We start from the raw sequence: 19,165 nt of genomic DNA, 5'->3' as shown, positions 1-19,165 counted from the left end.
AATATAAATTAATTATTGAATACTATATGCGGTTTTACAATTAGCGTCTCTACCGTACAAACACATGTAAACTTAGCATTATTCACAAAGGAAAGACCAACTTGTGTTTTTCATGCACGAACACACGGTAATAAATGCCAGATTACAAACTGAAAGTAAGCTTAACTTTATCACGAGCTTAAAATTGCTACATAACTATAACAGGCCTTGCAAAAAAAAAATTCCCGCGCGGTTTCCATACGTCCCTCTCCTTCTCGTGACACGGGACGCACACTCTCTGCTGGGCGGGAAGCGACGCCTCAGTTCCCCCAGATTTAAAGGAACAGACGGCCTTTTTAACGCACACTGCAGTCACTCATGCACAGCATTCACTGACACATGCAGACCTATGGGCAATTTGGTGGCTCTAATTAACCTCAGCATGTTTTTGGGGTGGGGTGTGGCTTTCTGTAACTAATTTTATGTATATTAGCGCAGGAGAGAAAACTGGTTAATCACTGGTCATTCTAACTCTCCGAACATTCCCTTCTACTGAAACTCAAGACTCAACATATAAAACATCTACGTGTAATAGAGGTGTATGAAGAATATGCTTAACAGATAATAATGCATCACACTTTCAGTGTCAAAGTCGCAAGCTTCAGTATAACACAGTGCATATAATAACATTTCTAAAAATTTGAAAACATTTCTAACGTCAATTATCTGGCTACTAGTACAACCTCCACATCTTCGAGTCACTTGTGCACATCATAAATGCAAAGTATCATTGTTTTGGCCAAACTGCAAGTGATTTGGCAGAGTCATGCAAATTATGATGTACTATATGTAATATGAAGCATATTGTCTATAGGGAAATTGAGTCAAAGAGAACCTCCCCTGCCGTGATTCCATGTGCTCTGACCGGATTGCTACCTCATCCTGATCTAATGCACCCTCCTACGTCCCAACAAACCCTGTTATAGGTCACATTAATGGTAGGAAAAGTTTTGAAATTATTTATTGTGGTATCATTTTTTACCTCTCAAAAACCTGGTATTTTATCAGGGGTGTGTACATTATTTATATTAACTGCGTAATTCGATGTCATTGACACGTACTGGGGTCTGTTAGCATGTGTCTTTAAGACGCCTGTTAGGCAGACAGGCAGTAGTGATGGGAATTCCGGCTCTTTTAAGAGAGCCGGCTCTTATGGCTCGGCTCACTTAAAAGAGCCGGCTCTTTCGGCTCCCAAGTGGCTCTTCAGATTTTATTTGGTGCTTAAATGAATTTATTACCAAAAATAATGTAAAATTATTAGTGAAATGAATTACTATGGCTGGAAATCACGTGCAATCATTTTAGTCAATTCCTCATCAATTGTTTTCTGTTTTACTGAAGTCATAGCTTTTTGCACAAACTGTTTAATAAAGCTCTAGGTTGTAGGTCTCGGTAGTTGTGGTGCTGTACTGGATGACTGTGTAGACACTGACAAACTGGCACTTTCAACAGTTGCAGTAGACAAACTGTGACTTTCATTGTTTTTTCTTCCCACTGCACTGATGGATGTACAGTTCTCATGTGCCAGTGCAGGTTATTTGTAGAGCCTGTTCGATATGAGATTTTAACCTTGCACGCGCTACACTCTGCCTTTGTATTATCAATGTAATTGAAATGTATCCAAATTTCACTCCGTTTCCTGCAGTCACTCATTTTGTCGTGCGCGTCTCCTTCCCTCCTGTTTCTCTGTCTGTGCCCGCGATTGCTGTATTTGTCTATGGGTGCGTTCGACTTCACGCAGCCGTTTGCAGCGCTGGCTTAAAGCAATGCATTCTGGTCCCAACGCAATGCATCACGGTTACATTTTTTTTTGTCCGACTTCAGCGGCGCTGCAAAACGTCACCACCCGTGACCATGTCACATGGAACAAAAACCTCACGAGAGCAAGACGACTTAAGACTTAAAGCCCAAGTCGAACGCACCCTGTAGCACCGCCCCTCCCCCTCCTGCTCAGAGCAGACACGCATCGTGTGGTTGACCAATCCGTGCGTCTTCAAAAAAAATAGAGAAATATAAAAAGCGGCTCTGACTCCGGCTCACAGGCAGCAGCCGGCTCCGAGAGCCGTTTCATTCGCGACCGACACATCACTAACAGGCAGTTAGGATGCAAGCAGCTGCCACTTGGGTGACTGTGCATATAGTTTAGTTAATTTAATAAGTTAATCTCTTAGTTATTAGTTGCTGAAATCTCCTCTTTTGTTCCATTGGAGAGTGTGTGTGTATATACATAAAACCACACTCACAAATATACTTGCTTACATATTGTTATGTGCCGTAAGAGTTTTTATATGTCTACAGGACACCTCAGTCTTCTGCCCCAAGCTCCACTCGCTAATTGCTGCTTCAGCCCGCCTCCCAGCTTCCGGCCACGCCCCTTCCGTCCTCTGACCTCTGACCTGATCCTGGCCCTGCGTTCTGGTCAAGGATAAAGCTTGCTGAACACATCCAGTTTGAGCTCTGCTCATTGTTGGCTTGTTGTTGGTTTGATTGCGTTTTGATTGCTTGTGTGTGACAGATTTTTGGTTTCCTGGTTTTTGACTTTCGCTTTGCTCTTTCTGTACCTTTGCCGTTGGTTTGATTGCCTTCTGGTTTGATCTCTCACTTTCCTCCTGACTACTCTGTGTCTCGCCCCTTTGGATACTGTGTTTCGGTTTTTGTGTCTCCTGTATGTTCGTGTCTGTTAGGTGCGTAGGGAGTGACTGCTGTTTTGTTTATGCGTTCGTGTGGTTCACAGTTGTTTTGGTAAGGGAGTCAGATTTAGTTTTCCTGTTTTCATTTTGTTTAGAATTAGCTTATTTTGGATTTGTTTGTTAGCACTGTTTTGTTTATTGTTTTGGCCGTGTCACTCCCGAAGTCTGTTGCCCTATTGTTTGTGAAAGTCTTTGTGAATAAATATTTAAAAAATACAAAAAAAGATCCCTTTGTGTCCCGTGTTCCATTTTCCCATCCCCTGGTTGTCTCGTTTTCCCCTCTCCTTTCCCTTTACCTTTCTGTCGGTCTTCAACCCTAGACTGAGGATCGTAACAGAAAGTTCCTGGGTCAAGTAAAGCACTTCTTGTGCAGAATCTTGCAATGATAAACCTTATTTTAAATTATTTTAATTTCACGTAATTTTAAAAACTTAACGCAAGGAATCACATGAGGGTATATTATTTCACTGTAAGATGTCAGACTTCAGAACCACAGTTGCAGACCTGGACCATGCAGTGGAGGAGATCCAGAGGCTCCATCCAACTCTGGGTACAGGATGATCCTACATGGGCATCTTCAGCCCAAAGATCTTTCAGTCCAAAGTGAGTATACCGTAGAAATTAATCAGACTAAGGCCATGCTTGCATTATATCACAATGCATAGATATTTAAGGATGACAAATGTCACCCTCCAGCACAAAACCATACAGAAGTCGCATGGCCGTATTTTTAGATATTTTTTGAGGATTTTTTGTTTTCTTTCATTTGATACCATAATCCTAATTACTAATTTTTGTCCCAAGTGTACAGTTTGGAGGGTCACATATCTACGTGTACGTGTATTTTTTCCAATTACTTATTGATGCCGCGAATTGCCTTATATAACTAAAAAAAATCATATACAACGTAATAATGCCAAATTGTGCATTTTTGTTTATATAATGTGAACTATAGAAACTGAATCAAATTAAATAAAATGAGTATAATAATACACTAAGGATCGTGTAGAAAAGGGAGAGAAGTGACACATTTTCATACGTCTACAGTCGCTTAAATTAGGCTGTAACAACATGAAATCTGCATATAGTATTACTGCCCCTCGGTTCTGCAGGTACTGAGCATTTTGCCAGGAATAAGAGTTTATAATAAATCTCACCATTAAAAAGCAGTATGTCAGACCTTTGTATCTGGTGTTAATATGTAGCCTCCTATATACTGTGAAGAGTAACTGTTTAAGTAGCTGTTTAAGTAAAATCCCTTCTTTATGCAGCACACAGCATTCCGTCCTTGCTGTGCTGAATCTTGCAATCTCCGAAGATCACAGAAGTCTCATCCATACGTGTGTTTGAGGCACTTTCTTCTATCTCCACATAACTTGAACATTTCTGGGTCTAGTAATCTGATTATGAAATGTAGTAATTTAAAGCCTTTTTAATGAATGGTTGGTAACGCAAACTCTTTATTGTGGGAAGGTCAGGGAGCCACGATACCCAATGAACATATAGGTACGTGCAGATATATTTACTTGTTTTACATGCACTTATAGGAAGATTTAAGATCTCGTCTCTTAAGCATCATCATTCCCTCAACCATTCCCCATCGTTGTTTTCTCCCTTGATCCACACCCCTAGATGATTAGTTTGTCAATCATCTCCTTTACTGTTTGGTTCCTTGGCTGAACATAATTGTAGCACGACCATCTCCACTTGGCTTTTTCAAATAGCCAGCCGTGAACTTTTGGTGAACTCGAAGGAAGGCGAATCCCTTCCTTCTGTTGCAAACCTTAGCAGCATCTGCTTGTTGCACGTCGTCTGGCTAGAGGGTTAACCCTTATTACATGCACTGTATAACCTTTATTACATGCACTGTATAACCTTTATTACATGCACTGTATAACTCTTATTACATGTGCTGTATAATCCTGTTCACATAACCAAGACAGCACAATGGCTTCTGCCCCTGGCTCCATGCACATGTGAAATTTGTATGTTCCCCCCCGTGTTTGTGTTGAAAAATATTCATAAGTAAAATCATCATAGTTTAAAATTCATTTTAAGAGACAGTAGTTTCTTGTATGCAGCACCATTCATTCAGCATTAATTTTTATTGTACTGAAAGCATAGTATATCGGATGACTCTCACACTGATATAGACTAAGGTAAATACATCTCCTATCAAATTTAAATCCAATACAACGTTCTACAGTAAGTTCAGCTATTAAGAGAAACAAATTAAAAAACAAAAACTCACCCATTACATACAAATTCTTCTGACAAAGGAACATTTTAGATTTGAAACTGGTTTTCACATTCCCAAGATATCACAAATAAAACATAAACTCAAACACCCCCACCCTTACAACTCAATTTTAAGGTTTCTGATTCATGACTGTCAGTGATTGTTTAAAAGGAAATCCAAGCCTGCCTCCCTCATTAAGAATGAGATGGTTTTTGGTTCAGGTGCCCATATAAATAAATTAATTTTCCTTCAGTTGTTCACCAAAACAGCAGGGCTTTTACTATTAGTATAACTGAAACAATTTTAGCAGAAAAGACAACCTGCCACCACATCATAACTTTATAATGTAAGCAGCAGTACAGAATCGAGGAATCAATGAAAGATGTGGCAGCCATAATTTTATGTGGCTGACAACGGAAATTTTCTCGTCTTTTGAAATTCTATTTTCACTGAAATATCATTCATGATTGCAATGTTTGAAAGTCATACGTTTTCACTTTGTGAAGAAGGAGATGAAGCCTTTGATTGTCTTACCAAACAATGCCTTTTGTTCTTGTCTTACTGTTTTTGCCTTATACATCCTTGCCTCGAATGGTGAAAGTTCTTCGTTATTGATGACCTTTTGTATGATCACTGCTTGTTCTTTCATAGCTTCAAGTGACTGAATTCGCTGCAGGAATCCAGGTTTAGCTTCTGCCTTTTCACTCTTAATCAGCAGATCTATGTATTCTGGTGTGGAAAGTGGGTTGGGCTTTAACGCGATTTCCTGCAGTCGAGCTAAACACCTTTGCGATGTTTCCATTAGTTGCAGTACTATATCTTGAAGATACTGAATTTCTTCCTCTTGTGTTTTAATTATCTCTTCAGCTGATATTTTCTTACCAAATGCTTGCTCATACTTCGCTTTAAGCTCTTCAGATGTTCTCCTCTCTTTCACCTTTTTATATTCCCATCTGTACTTCTGGTTAAAATGCACATACCAGCGACATTTGCCAGCACACACTGTGCAGTTTCCTTTGGAGTTCATGGCAGCGCAACGTGCCTTATCCTTATCATCTGAAATAGTACAAGGATAGTGGCAGGTGACAAAACACTGCTGACAGTTGGTTATATACTGTCCAGATCCTTTTATGCTAACCTGAACTGGCTTTGTCACCTCGACTTCAAATTCAAAGTTTTTATTTGTATTGATTTCTGCTTCATGTTCCTGAATTATTTGTTGTGTCCTTTTGATTTCATCCAGTTTTGCTAAACCAGCTCGGATCTGTGGTTGCAGACCAGTGACTGCAGTTTCCAGCTTTTTGCGCTCTTTGAGGACTTCTGTAGTTAGCCTCAAGCTCTTGGTTTTCACAGTTTTCATACATGTTAAAGAAACAAAAAACTTCTTCATGCTCTTCACACCCATTCTCCAGAACATCTTGTCAAAGTTGTCATCACCGTCTTCCTCATTTTCATCATCACTATTGACAGAATTAGAATTGTCTGCAAACAGTGCTGAATTGTTGAATTTGAAGTGAACAGGAATCCCGTTTTTTGTTTTAGGGCATGGAACACCAGACATGTTTATGGCCTCTAGGACTGGGGGCTTCTGTCCATCTGCAAATGTCACAAGCATCTGGATATTATCTGCTATGTCTTTACCAAAAATGGAAAGGATGGAGTCAAACACATATTTCTGTGCAGGTGTTAGTCGTGCCAGTGAGGCCTGAGTTACGAAGCAGACGGCATCTATAGCGCTGATGCCGCTGTCGGAGGTGAAAAATGTCCGGATCTGTTCAGTGATTGCTCTGTCTCTCTCTGTTCCCCTTGTGTCACCAAAACCGGGGGTGTCGATGATAGTGATGGAGTTGTGTATGTTATATATCTCTTGATAGTTAATTTCATAGGCAGCGATAAGGGATGTTTGACTCTTTCCTTGTGATTTTGAAGTCCCCTCATCAATTAATTTGAATCGGAAATCATCTTCCCACTTAACACCCAGAATATAGTTGATCATTCCGTTTATTAGGGTTGATTTTCCTGCTCCAGTTGCCCCAACGACCATAATGGTTCGATGTTCACTGATGTTCTTTTTGCCGAAAGCATATCTCTTGCATCCATCTAAGTTTGTGGGTATCTCCTGCAGCGGAACCTTGTACACAGAGGGGACCCCTTGGCAAAGACATTCACTCCTTTGTTTTATCTGTTCAGCTAGTGTTGTGGTTCCTGACGATGTTGAAATTGAGACTGTCAGACTTTCTTTGCTTTGACCAGATTCACCACAATTGCATGTAATTCTAATATAATATGCTGTATCTGGCTGTAACCCAGTCATTTTATAGACCTCACCTTTACTAGTCTTTTTTTCCCAGTCTGCCTTATTTTCATTTGTTTCAGTTCTGTATTCAACAGCATAGTCTTCAATCCTGACACCACAGCCAATTGAATCAGGTTTTGTCCAAGAAACTACAATGTCATCTGAGCCTACATATGTCTGTTTTGGCTTCCCAGGAGGACTTGTGGGCAAAGTTTTAATGCTCTCAGCTTCACTGGCTAGACTGACACCTGCTGGACACACTGCCTTGTATCTGACCCTGTAGCCTGTGTGGGGAAGCAGTCCAGACACAGTACATTCCAGGTTAGATTTGGAAACCTCAAAAAATTGCCAGACATCTGACTCATTAGCACAGTATTCAACCAGGTAGTGTGTGATTTCACTGGATCCATACTGGGGATGATTCATCTTTATTGTCACACTGTCATGAGTGACGTCAGATGCATTTGGTCTTCCTGGTTTTGACGGAGGCTCAAAATGGTCACTTTGTTTCATCCCATCTGTGTAAAGGTAAATACTTGCCCCTTTGTACTTATCGTTAGGTATGGATGCTAATATAAAGTGTGTTTTCTTGTTCTCCTTGTTTGCCTTTGCGAAATCCATGAAGAGGATTGCTTGTTCGTTCATTTTCTCCAACACTGCATCTGAGAAGTAAAACTCACTTGTCTCAACATCCTTCCCATCTTCTTCTGTTGGTTCTCTTAGCTTTGCAGTTGAAAGAGCCTTTAAGTGACACCGTAAGCAGGACAGATACGGCTCCTCTTCACCCAGTGATGTTAATGCAAAACACAGTACATTCTTATCTCTATTTTTCAAGATTTCACTTTGAAGCTCACTCTTTGATGCCAGAATTTTTGTGTCTTCCATCATATCAGTGTATGTTTGGAGCAGGTTGATTTCTTGCTCTTTGCAGTCCAGCCATTCCTTAAGTTTATTGCTATTGAAAGGAGACTGTTCCTTCTTTGTTAGGATGTTTGCAAGCACACATTCCTCTGTTCCACCTCCACGAATTGATGGTAAAATGCTTGACAAAGATCTCTGAAAAACTGATTTGTACTCCAAGCACATGTCCTTGAAGGATTTTACCTTTCGTCCAATCTCAGGAAAGTATGAAATAACCTTTCTCTTCATAATATCATTGCATTGCATTTCTATTTCACTGAAGTCCTCTATCAAGCTCTGTGTTTCATTTATTAATCTGACACTGATTTGACGCACTAATCTGGCAGCAGAAGAATCTAAGATTTCCAGGGGGAGTAACCACACCCTGACTGGCACAGCGTTTTCCCCCTTTTCACCCAGCAGACCTGGAAGTGTTCTGTATATTTTTACAGCATCCTGGAAGGAAACAGGGGTCTGTTTGAGAGCGAAATCCCCATAGAATTTACAAGACAACTTTTCATCAGCAGTTTTGTCAGTGTCTGTCAGCTCTAAGGAAGCCTCCCCTTCGACTGACAATTTTGGTATTTTCTTAATCATCACTTGCAGATTCCCCTCAATGTTTTGCTGGTCCTCGGTTTCTGAAACTTCTCGATCAAAAACGAAAAATGCCTGAGCACCGTACAGCACTGCTGTTACCACGTGTGTCGCTATTCCCTTCTCAAACACATATGGGTGTTTAACATTTCCTCGTCCAAGGTGACTCATAGACAGCTGCATGAACGTTGTAGTTGTTTTATACTTCAACGTGACACGTGCCTGTTTTTTTGAAGCCTTTGTGTCCTTAAGATACTTGGCAGATCCACCTACTTCAACCAGTCCCCCTACGAAACTCGCTTTTAGTGAAGCATCAACATCCAGAGCACATGCCTTATCCTCTACAGAATCAGATGCAATGACATCAAATTCTGTGTTGTGCTGAATTCTTTCATCTGAGTCTTTTCTAAGGTCTTCAAGATCCCACATTGTAATTCCTGCATGGGAAAATTATCATATAAGTGGTTTAAATAAAATGTATTTCAATAATGGAGCCAGGAATAGATTTTTCATTAAATTAAGCTAAACTCGTACCACAATTACTTTCTGTATAATTTGATGAAGTAAATAAAGCCCATAAACATGGATTATTTTTTCTTCAGGATAAATAATCTTTTTCTTCACAAATAATGATATGATAAACTGGACAAAAAACAAGTTCGTATGCATTGTTGAAATGTGTTTAATTATTGTTGATAATTTTTGTAAATGCAGTGGTACTGTAGGATTAATTATGGTGCAACTTATTCAGTATTTGATGTTAGGTAATTATAAATAACTCTGTATTTGGTTTTTCCATGTTGGGAATCTGTTTAAAGGCAATTCTAAGAGAACGCTAAGCAAAAATAGAACATTGAAGTAATGAAATACTGAAGTGAATTGCATTGTGATAATTATCAGTATTGCTTGATATGAAAACAAATCATATTTACAGTTCATGTCTGTTCTCTGTGAAATTATACTCTGTATATTATTAGTACAATGCTGTAATTGTTGAGCTACAGGAGCTAAGCTACTCTCAAAGGTAGGGTGTCACATACACTTAGTGGATCCTCTTCACAGTATGGGATAAACTCTTTAAAACATGTGGTCTCTCGTTGAAAACTCTACCCTAGAGTTGCAGCTCTATGCAATCTGGTAAAGAACCAGAAACCAGCTGTTTGATTTAGCGACTTACCTGGAATGAGACAATCTTTACGGCAATCATACAACATCCCCAGCTGGAAGGGTCTTCCGAGAGCTGCCACCTCCAGGGGCGTCTGTGAGTCAGTTTCCATGATTTGAGTCTAAAATCTAAAAATGTAGGCGTATATGCTATGATTAATTCAGAGTTGTGTTAATGTCACAAATTACATAAAATACCAAATTATATAGTTTAAAATGAATTATTCTGAATTGAATTTTGGAGGCATATGAGCAACATTTAGGAAAATAAAAAGTCAGGGAGGCGAGGAAGCGGGGAACGAGGAATTTATTATAGAAATATGCAAGGTAACCACAAAACTGACAGAAGACTTCAATGACCAGACTGGGGAAAACATACCTAATGCAGACCTAATGTAAATACATTGGACTAATGACAACAATCAGAAACAGCTGATATATCTGGGGAATCCACATGGAGTTAACGAGGGGGCGTGGCATACGGAAGGAGTGGATGATCGGGGCATGACAGTCTGATAGGACAAATGAAATAAATGTGATTGGCCGATTCAGATGGCACAGGATAAAGTTCACCAACTGGGTGGGCAGAGCAGAAATTTAGGGGGGCATTGCCCACCCATGCTCACTTCTATATCCAGCCGTGCCGGAGCTTCTACGTAACTTCTAAGTGAGAGCTGGTATTTGTGGTCAACCAATCAGTAAGTCATCGCTGCAAGCACCTAATAGTTTGTGGTCGTATGAAAAGTAGGTATTAAAAAGGGTTCTTCCGAGGAACTAAAGTCAGACCAAGTTCTTGTGGTGAAGTTCCTGGTTCTGAAAAAAAGTTCTTTAGGTGGGAAAACACTAAATAATAGCAGATTTGCTACAGAAAAATCATCTATTTCATTGGGTGGGCCAAAGGAAAAATGATCACATTATTGCCAGTTATTATATTAAGGGTAGTTATTACATTATTGGCTGCTACAGGGGCTACTCCAAAAAGCAAGTTTATACAGTTATACAGGTAACTATAAAAGTTTCTTCAAAGTGTGTTGTCAAGTTCCTGATTCCTGGCCACCTATCAAAGTCCATGGTCCATTGGTCCTTTGAGAAGTTCTGTGGATCCCTGTCAAGTCCAGCTGCTTTTAATTTAAGAAGATAATCATTCGGTTCCCCAAAGAAAACAAGCCATGTTGCAGTACTTCTGAGGGCAGGAGGATCTGGCTGCAGAACATTGAGCGACGACCACCACTAGGGGGATCTCCACTGTGGGGCCGGAAGTCAGTACATCTCCACACCTGTCTGGTTGTTAAGCAGAAATTAAACGCTATTTCCTGTAGCTATACGTCCCCACCCTGCAACCACAGATCCAGCTTGAGGCGGTTTATTTCATCATAACTCCATTCTCAGTATAAATATGTTTTCATAACAATTTTCAATATAACTATATATACTATAACAATATGACTGAAATCATTGTAAATCTGAGGTATTTGCTCAGGAACATTGCTTTGGATGTCCATGGCATTGCTTGACGACCAGCAATTATTGATGGGTTTTCCTTTATTATTAAAATCAAACATTTTTGTAAACTGAAATAACGAAATAATTAAAATAACTGAACGGGTCGTCAAGTAAAGGAATATTTAACTTATTTTTCGAGTCTCATGTTGACGGTACTGGCTGACTGACGCCTGGCATGTTTTCCGACAGGCTGTAAATCCTGTGAGAGCAAACATACATCAGTTTATGAAAGCCCTGTCCCTTGTTTAATAATAAAACTGAACACAAACAAATTCCTAGATTAATTTAGCAGTCTCACCATTTTTGTAACTCGCCATTACAGCGCACATCGAACCGGGATCACCGGACTGTAATATGCACGCAGTACTCTGCAGCAAATAATAATGCAAATATAAAATCCCAACACTTGACAATAAAAGCAGTACACCCTCTAACGTTCTACTACATCCACTGTCAGGCATCTCTCCATCAGTGTATATTATTTACTCTGGACATAAATGCGAACTGACCGGATGTAAGACTGTCATATTCTTTGCATTTATTTTTAAACTTAAAACTGCTCACAAAGAACCAGGAGTGCAACTGCATCCGGAATCCTGGAGGTGTGAAAGAACAGTGCAGACATCGCGCTTTTCTGTTTTATAGAAATTAAGCATTATATACATAATGTATATAGCGAGCCTACTCCAGTTCATATATTACAGAAGTACAAACCCACTTAGGAATTTTTAAGGTGTAACTCATATAACGTAGGCCTATTGTCACTCACAATTTCCACTGGATATTATACCCTTATCTCTCATGTTAAAGATAAATTTAAGTTTAATACACTGCTAATAAAAAGTATATCAATTCGAATACATTTACAGTTTAAGTTAAACAAAATGATCAATAAACTGTTGACTAACCTGCATTAACAGGACTTGGACTCCAACTGAAATGGTATCAGAACAGTACGTGCTTCATGTAACGAAATACTTTCATTTTTATACTTTCGTTTTGACGGTGCTGGAAACGGATGTGTATGGGTTTGTATGGCTGCAAGCATAAGAAAATAACATTTGCCCTGTTTCGCGTTATAATGAGATACATATCTCACATATGCCAGTCCATGGCAGGGCAAAGGGTAGGTGATGCCCTCAACCAGATGCCAGTCCATCACAGGGCACGGGGTAGGTGACACCCTCAGCTTGATGCCAATCCATTGGAGGGCACAGGGTAGTTGATGCCCTGGACCAGAAGGCAGTTGGGCATGAAAATTCGGGAAGAACCACATCCCATATTGGTTCCAAACAGGACCCAGCATTTTATTTTTCAATACAAGATACTGTAAAATACGGAACAGGTGGCAACATGAGATTGTTTGAGGCCCCTTTGTAGCAGCTGCCCCTGGGCTTCAACCTCGGTAAGAAGATGTATATGACAATCAACACATAGAACGGTGTGTAGCTCAGCAGGTTCAATCTCTGTGTCTGTGTCCAGAAGGCTGTGGGTTCAAATCCTGTACTTTGCAGAGTAATCCCTGCTCTATGGATGCTGGCTGGCTCTGTGTTCTGACCCCCAAATTTTGTCTTTCCCTGTATATACATGCATGTCTCTCAGGATGAGAGGTGTGAAAACTCCCCAGTTTACCCACATGGATGAATTAGGTGCCTCTATTATGTGTATGTATGCTGGTTATAGGTGAGTGTTCTCCATAGCTGCTTGTCTGCAGAGGTGTGCATAGACTCCTGTCTTAGGCTCGATTAAAGGACCAGTTCATGCTCTAGTCACTGATTCAGCCTCCCACTACTCTATCAAGCAAATATTTAAAGACTGACAAAATGACTCTTTAAATTCACAGACCGACACCAGTGACTCTGCTTATTGCTAGAGACAGTGTCACTATGTGCCTTGTGTCACATTATTTGACTGGAGCCTTTTTCTGAGTCTCCGCACTGTGACTGATGACCCAGGTGTCACCAGCAGAGGAGAAACATCTGACACCTTCTCATGGCAGGAGGATCAGAGTCTCATGGAGACAGAGAGAGAAGCTTTGGCACTAATGCAGACATTCTGCTGGGTATGAGAGTCACGCTTTTCACGTTTTTGCACTGGAGGTTCTCAATAAGAAAAGTAATTTAGCTTAATAGGTATTTGGCTGCTTTGCTGAAGCTTGCAGCAGATTGCAAATGGGCAAATTGTGTGATGGTTTAACAGTAACGCAACCATCCATCCATCCATCCTTCCATCCATCCATTTTCCAAACCGCTTATCCTACTGGGTCGCGGGGGGGTCCGGAGCCTATCCCAGAAGCAACGGGCACGAGGCAGGGAACAACCCAGGATGGGGGGCCAGCCCATCACAGGGCACACTCACACACCATTCACTCACACATGCACACCTATGGGCAATTTAGCAAGTCCAATTAGCCTCAGCATGTTTTTGGACTGTGGGAGGAAACCGGAGTACCCGGAGGAAACCCCACGACGACATGGGGAGAACATGCAAACTCCGCACACATGTGACCTAGGCGGAGACTCGAACCAGGGACCCAGAGGTGTGAGCCAACAGTGCTAACCACTGCACCACCATGCCGCCCCCATTTCCTGAATTTGAGGGGTGGGGGTGCATTTTTCCAGGAGGAAACTCCACTGCGACACTGGGACAGCATGTGAACTCCACACACACGGAGCCATGGGGGAGACTAACGCTGCTCCCAGAGGTGTGAGGCAGCAGTGCTGACCACTGCACCCTCCCTAGCATTAATGCTGCATAGGTCATCTCATTTCATGCACCAGAAAGGCTGCCAGGTGTAACTGCGTGAAGATACACAGAGTGTGTAAGTTGATACCATTGTGTCGTGTGCCTGGGACTATGGTAAACAGAGTAAAACTAGGTATATCTGTACAGCAGCGCAGATGGGCCATGGACAGGGTGAAAACATATTGCACAGTGACCCATACAGTTAATATCATTTCAGCTGTTAAACCTGAGACATTACTGAAATGTGACATTTTGTATGTGTTATATTTGCAGAAACATATACATATTGTAAGCTCAGTCCAGTTAGTTTTGTACATAAACTGCATGTGATGTTACATATGAATAAAGTGAGTCAAATATTTCTACATGACAGTCTGAAGACTGAGGAGGAATGATAGATATAACAATTCAGTATGTTAGTCTGCCTTCTTGTGGGAAATTGTTAATAATGTTCTCCCCGATCAGCTGCAGTGTCCTTTTGACAGTCAGGATCCATCCCGGGCTTGTCTGTCATTTGCCTGTTTATCCAGCTTTAGCCACCCTTGTGCCACTTGGTTATCGCTCCTAATGTGTCCTGGGGTTACCTGGACCACCGTGCGGCTGAGCAGGCTCACTTATTAACCGCTCTGTGATGGGTTCAAAGCCAGCCTCACCTCTTTGGGTCTTTCAGGTTTTATTGGTGCCTTTAATTCTGTTTCCCCTCAGCTTTGTGTTTTTGTTCATACTTTTGCTCCTGTTTCCCCTGCTTGTCTCTAGTTTTGTTTTTGTTTGTAATAAACAAACATCTCCTTAACTGTGTGTGACGAGTGAATGTCAGTGAGCCCTGGGATACTGGTATCCCACTCAGGGTGTCTCCCCTGTACACTGCACTGCATAACTGATTATGGAAGATGGACCGATGATAGTGAGCCCTGTGATACTGGTATCCCAGTCAGGGTGTCTCCTCTGTACACTGCACTGGATGATTGATTATGGATGATGGATTGGTGATAGTGAGCCCTGTGATACTGGTATCCCAGTCAGGGTGTCTCCCCTGTACACTGTACTGGATGACTGATTATGGAAGATGGATTGGTGATAATTAGCCCTGTGATACTGGTATCCCACTCAGGGTCTCTCCCCTGTACACTGCACTGCATAACTGATTATGTTAGAATAAAAGAAATCCTCTCTCCTTTAGCCGTTGACTGAATGAAAAAGTGGTAAAAACATGTGGCTTGCAAAAACTATTTGTAGTGCAAATGCACGTGTCTTACTGTCAATGAGAGAAAGAACAAGAGTGTAAAGTCGTACTCGGTGAGCTCCTTCTCGCATGCCACTGTGTTTTAGTTTTCCTTGTTCCTGTCATGTATGTAACGTGCCCTGTTAGACTGTGTATTTATACTGAGCACAATTAAATGAAGTGAGATATAAGGATAGCGCTCATGCAAAGGAATACTTTTAGTTTCATCTCTTCACAGATAAGAGCAGGTTCATACTGAGCACATGTGTTAGACATGATGTTATGCTGCCTGCAACATCATCCAGCATCACCCAGCATGACCGGTTTGGTAAAAGGTCACTTCTCTAAATAAGCAGCATGGAATCTCGATGGACTGAATATTCTTACATTTTATGTTGACAGTTTGGCAACACAGAGAAACCTGTTCATGGTTCCTTGGAAGATTTCACTCCGGCCAACCAACTTCCTAAATGTTTTGCGACATCCCTCAATTTTCCTTTTCTGAACATTGTTATTGTGTGAAAATCTGAGGTTCTTGTAGTGCATTGTTGCAGTGTGCAATTCTGATTTATGTCTGTGCAGCTATCTGTATTGTAAGGCTGAGAGAAAAATGCTGTTTCCTGTGTAACTAGGAGCGATGCAACCACATAACTGGCATTACAATGGGGGAGGGGGGGGGTCCACAATGTGGCTTTCAGATCGTGAGAAATCATTAAACACAAAGTGCCAAACACTGAAAACTAGAGACACCACAAGGGCACTAAGCAATGGCAGGCAGACAACAAAAACTAACAGGTACTGGAAACACACATAAGGGAACGCAGAGGACGGGCATGGATACTGAACTGGATTAGCAGGTCATTAGCAATTAATCAAACTCTAGGGACTAGCGGCTACAAAAACAGGTGAGGTCATTATTAAACACCAAGGACTCCAGCAGCAGGAGATACTACTGTAATAACACTGGAGATACAAGGAGTTCAGGATAAACCTACAGGACTGGACACAGGAAGAGAATCCAGAAACACACTAAGAGCAAGGACTAATAATTAGGGATGTCTGCTTTGACGATATTAGATCATAAGTGAATGACACGTCTCCACAATTTTCCTTTTCTGAATCTTTCAATTTCACATACCCCCTATAGACAGTTAACAAAGAATAACAACAAATGGCAGGCAGATACTTTCCAACCCCGACGAAAAGTATTAAGCCTTAGAGCCATCCAGTGGGAATAGTTGATAACAACTACAGTGTGCAAACGAGCTGCAGTTTATTTAGTGCTTCATATAATCAGCATCTGTTGCATCGCCTTTTGTCTGACAAGCAGAAGCTGTTTCTGTGCCTAGTGGTTTGGGTGCTGATGCTTCTCTGCTGTTTGCCAGAAGGGAGGAGGGATAAATGTGGCTGTATGGTGAATGGAGTCTTTATCGATGCTGCCTATCTTTGTGCTACAGTGTGTGGTAAAAACATCTTGAAGGAGGAGAAGTTCCTGCTGATGGCCGGAACAGTTCACACCACCTTCTGCTGGGCTCTGCAGTCCTGAGTTGACCAAAGTCAACTGAGAACGTAAAGACATTGGTGTCCCTTCTTGATGCTGTCTGTGTTGTTGACTCCCAGTAACTCAAAGCTGCTACCCCTCTTCACAGCTTCTCTGTAAATGATAATGTCTTCCTTCTACTTCCTGGAATCGGTGACTAGCTACTTACTGACATTAAGGGAGAGGTTGTTGTCCTGGTACCAATCTACCAGGGGCCTAAAATTCACCCTTTTGGCCAATTTAGAGTTACTCATGGTCAGGTCCATATTTAAGTGCAAAATATTCATTAAGGTCATATTTACGTGTAAAGGGTCGCTATTCTGAATAACATGCATGGATACTCTGTGGATTGAACATTGTTACATTTTTTTGTTGCCAGTATAGCTGGTGTCAATAAGAAACCTGTTCATGGTTCCTTGGAAGATTTCACTCCGGCCAACCAACTTCCTAAATGTTTTGCAACATCCCTCAATTTTCCTTTTCTGAACATTGTTATTGTGTGAAAATCTGAGGTGCTTGTAGTGCATTGTTGCAGTGTGCAATTCTGATTTATGTCTGTGCAACTATCTGTATTGTAAGGCTGAAAGAAAAATGCTGTTTCCTGTGTGACTAGGAGCGATGCAACCACATAACTGGCATTACAATGGGGGAGGGGTGGGGGTCCACAATGTGGCTTTCAGATCGTGAGAAATCATTAAACACAAAGTGCCAAACACTGAAAACTAGAGACACCACAAGGGCACTAAGCAATGGCAGGCAGATAATAAAAACAGGTACTGGAAACACACATGAGGGAACGCAGAGGATTGGACTTACTAAATTGCCCGTAGGAATGCATGTGAGAGTGAATGGTATGTGAGTGTGCCCTGCGATGGGCTGGCCCCCCATCCTGGGTTGTTCCCAGCCTCGTGCCCATTGTTTCCGGGATAGGCTCCGGACCACCTGCGACCCAGTAGGATAAGCGGTTTGGAAAATGGATGGATGGATGGAGGATCTACCTCTCCTATATCCATGTTGGATATCTCTCAGAATGTTATTTGCATCCAGGTAATCTACCATTTTCACTCGGATTATAGCTTCCATTATTTTTCCAGTAATGCTAGTTAAACTGATTGGCCTATAGTTTGCTTTATTACTTCTATCCCCATTTTTGAATATGGGTGTTATATTAGCACGTTTCCAATCAGAAGGTACCACACCAGCAGATGACGATTTCTGGAATATTAAAGTTAAAGGTTGGCTAAAAATATCCCTCATGTCTTTTAAAACTATAGCTAAGATGCCATCAGGGCCTTACGATTCATTTATTTTGAGCTTAGCTAGGCTTAGTACCACATCAGCCTCAGTTATACATATATTGGTCATAGACGACGCTGTATTCGTACTAAATGGTGGTTACTCATGCTGTCTACTATGAACACCTGTGTAAAATAATCATTAAACTCATTAACTTTATCAATTTCATTTTCAATTATAATGCCATTGTTATCCTGCAAATTAGTAATTTCAGGTTTTAGAGCTCTTTTGGAGTTGAAATATTGGAAGAAACTTTTATTGTCATCCTTATCCTCGAATGAAATCTTCCTTTCTACATTCATCTTGGAGAGTCTGTTATTTTTTAACTCAACCTGAAGACTTAGATACTCCTGCTTAGTTTTTAAATCATTAGTTAATTTCCATTTGTGGAAAAGAGCCCTTTTCCTCCTGACTTTTTCTTAATTTCCTTAGTAAACCACCGTGGTTGTAGTATCTTACAGTAGATTTAATTTTGCTGGAAACAGGTATGAAGTCCTCTTGCACTTGCAACAATATGCTTTTAATTAAATCCCATGCGTCTTCAACCGTTTTGCTATTTAACTCCATCCAGTTTACAGCTCCATCTAGTTTCAGTCTCATACCATTGAAGTTAGCCTTCCTAACATTGTATACTTTTGTTTTGGACTTTGCTCTTCGGACACTAAAATTAACCTAAAATTTAACCATGCTATGATCACTACTGTTCAGTGGTTGTAAAACCTCTAATTTTCCGATCTTATCCTGGTTATTAGAGAAAACAAGATCAATAAGGGCTTCTCCCCAGGCAAGACCCTTAATCCCCCAGCTCCCTGGGCGCCCCAAGACCCTTAATCCCCCAGCTCCCTGGACGCCCCAACTGGCTGCCCTTCGCCGACAGCTTACTCTACAACGAGCAAGTTGAGGGAGACTTTGGGACCACTGGGATCAATGAAAGTAG

General features: G+C 41.1%; 2 protein-coding genes across 3 annotated transcripts in view; one reads left to right on the top strand and one right to left on the bottom strand.

The window, feature by feature from the left end:
* Positions 1–19,165, top strand: part of LOC125705198 (stonustoxin subunit alpha-like) — a 216,497-nt gene that overhangs the window by 14,167 nt on the left and 183,165 nt on the right. The window lies entirely within an intron of this gene.
* LOC125704467 (uncharacterized) overlaps positions 3,828–19,165 on the bottom strand; it is a 57,174-nt gene continuing 41,836 nt past the window's right edge. The window contains exons 1-3 of one of the 2 annotated variants that reach the window (XM_048970038.1): positions 12,334–12,410; positions 9,936–10,051; positions 3,855–9,195 (exon numbers count right to left, since the gene is read on the bottom strand). In XM_048970038.1, the coding sequence (XP_048825995.1) occupies positions 5,462–9,195; positions 9,936–10,035 (3,834 nt within the window). In that variant the 5' untranslated portion in view covers positions 10,036–10,051; positions 12,334–12,410 and the 3' untranslated portion in view covers positions 3,855–5,461. Of the gene's footprint in view, positions 9,196–9,935; positions 10,052–12,333; positions 12,411–19,165 lie in introns of those variants that run through there. The other variant, XM_048970039.1, reaches the window with a different exon arrangement.

Source organism: Brienomyrus brachyistius, chromosome 12, assembly GCF_023856365.1.
Source record: "Brienomyrus brachyistius isolate T26 chromosome 12, BBRACH_0.4, whole genome shotgun sequence".
NCBI lineage: Eukaryota > Metazoa > Chordata > Actinopteri > Osteoglossiformes > Mormyridae > Brienomyrus > Brienomyrus brachyistius.
Note: the sequence above shows the minus strand (reverse complement) of the source record. Positions and strands in the feature narration are given on the sequence as shown.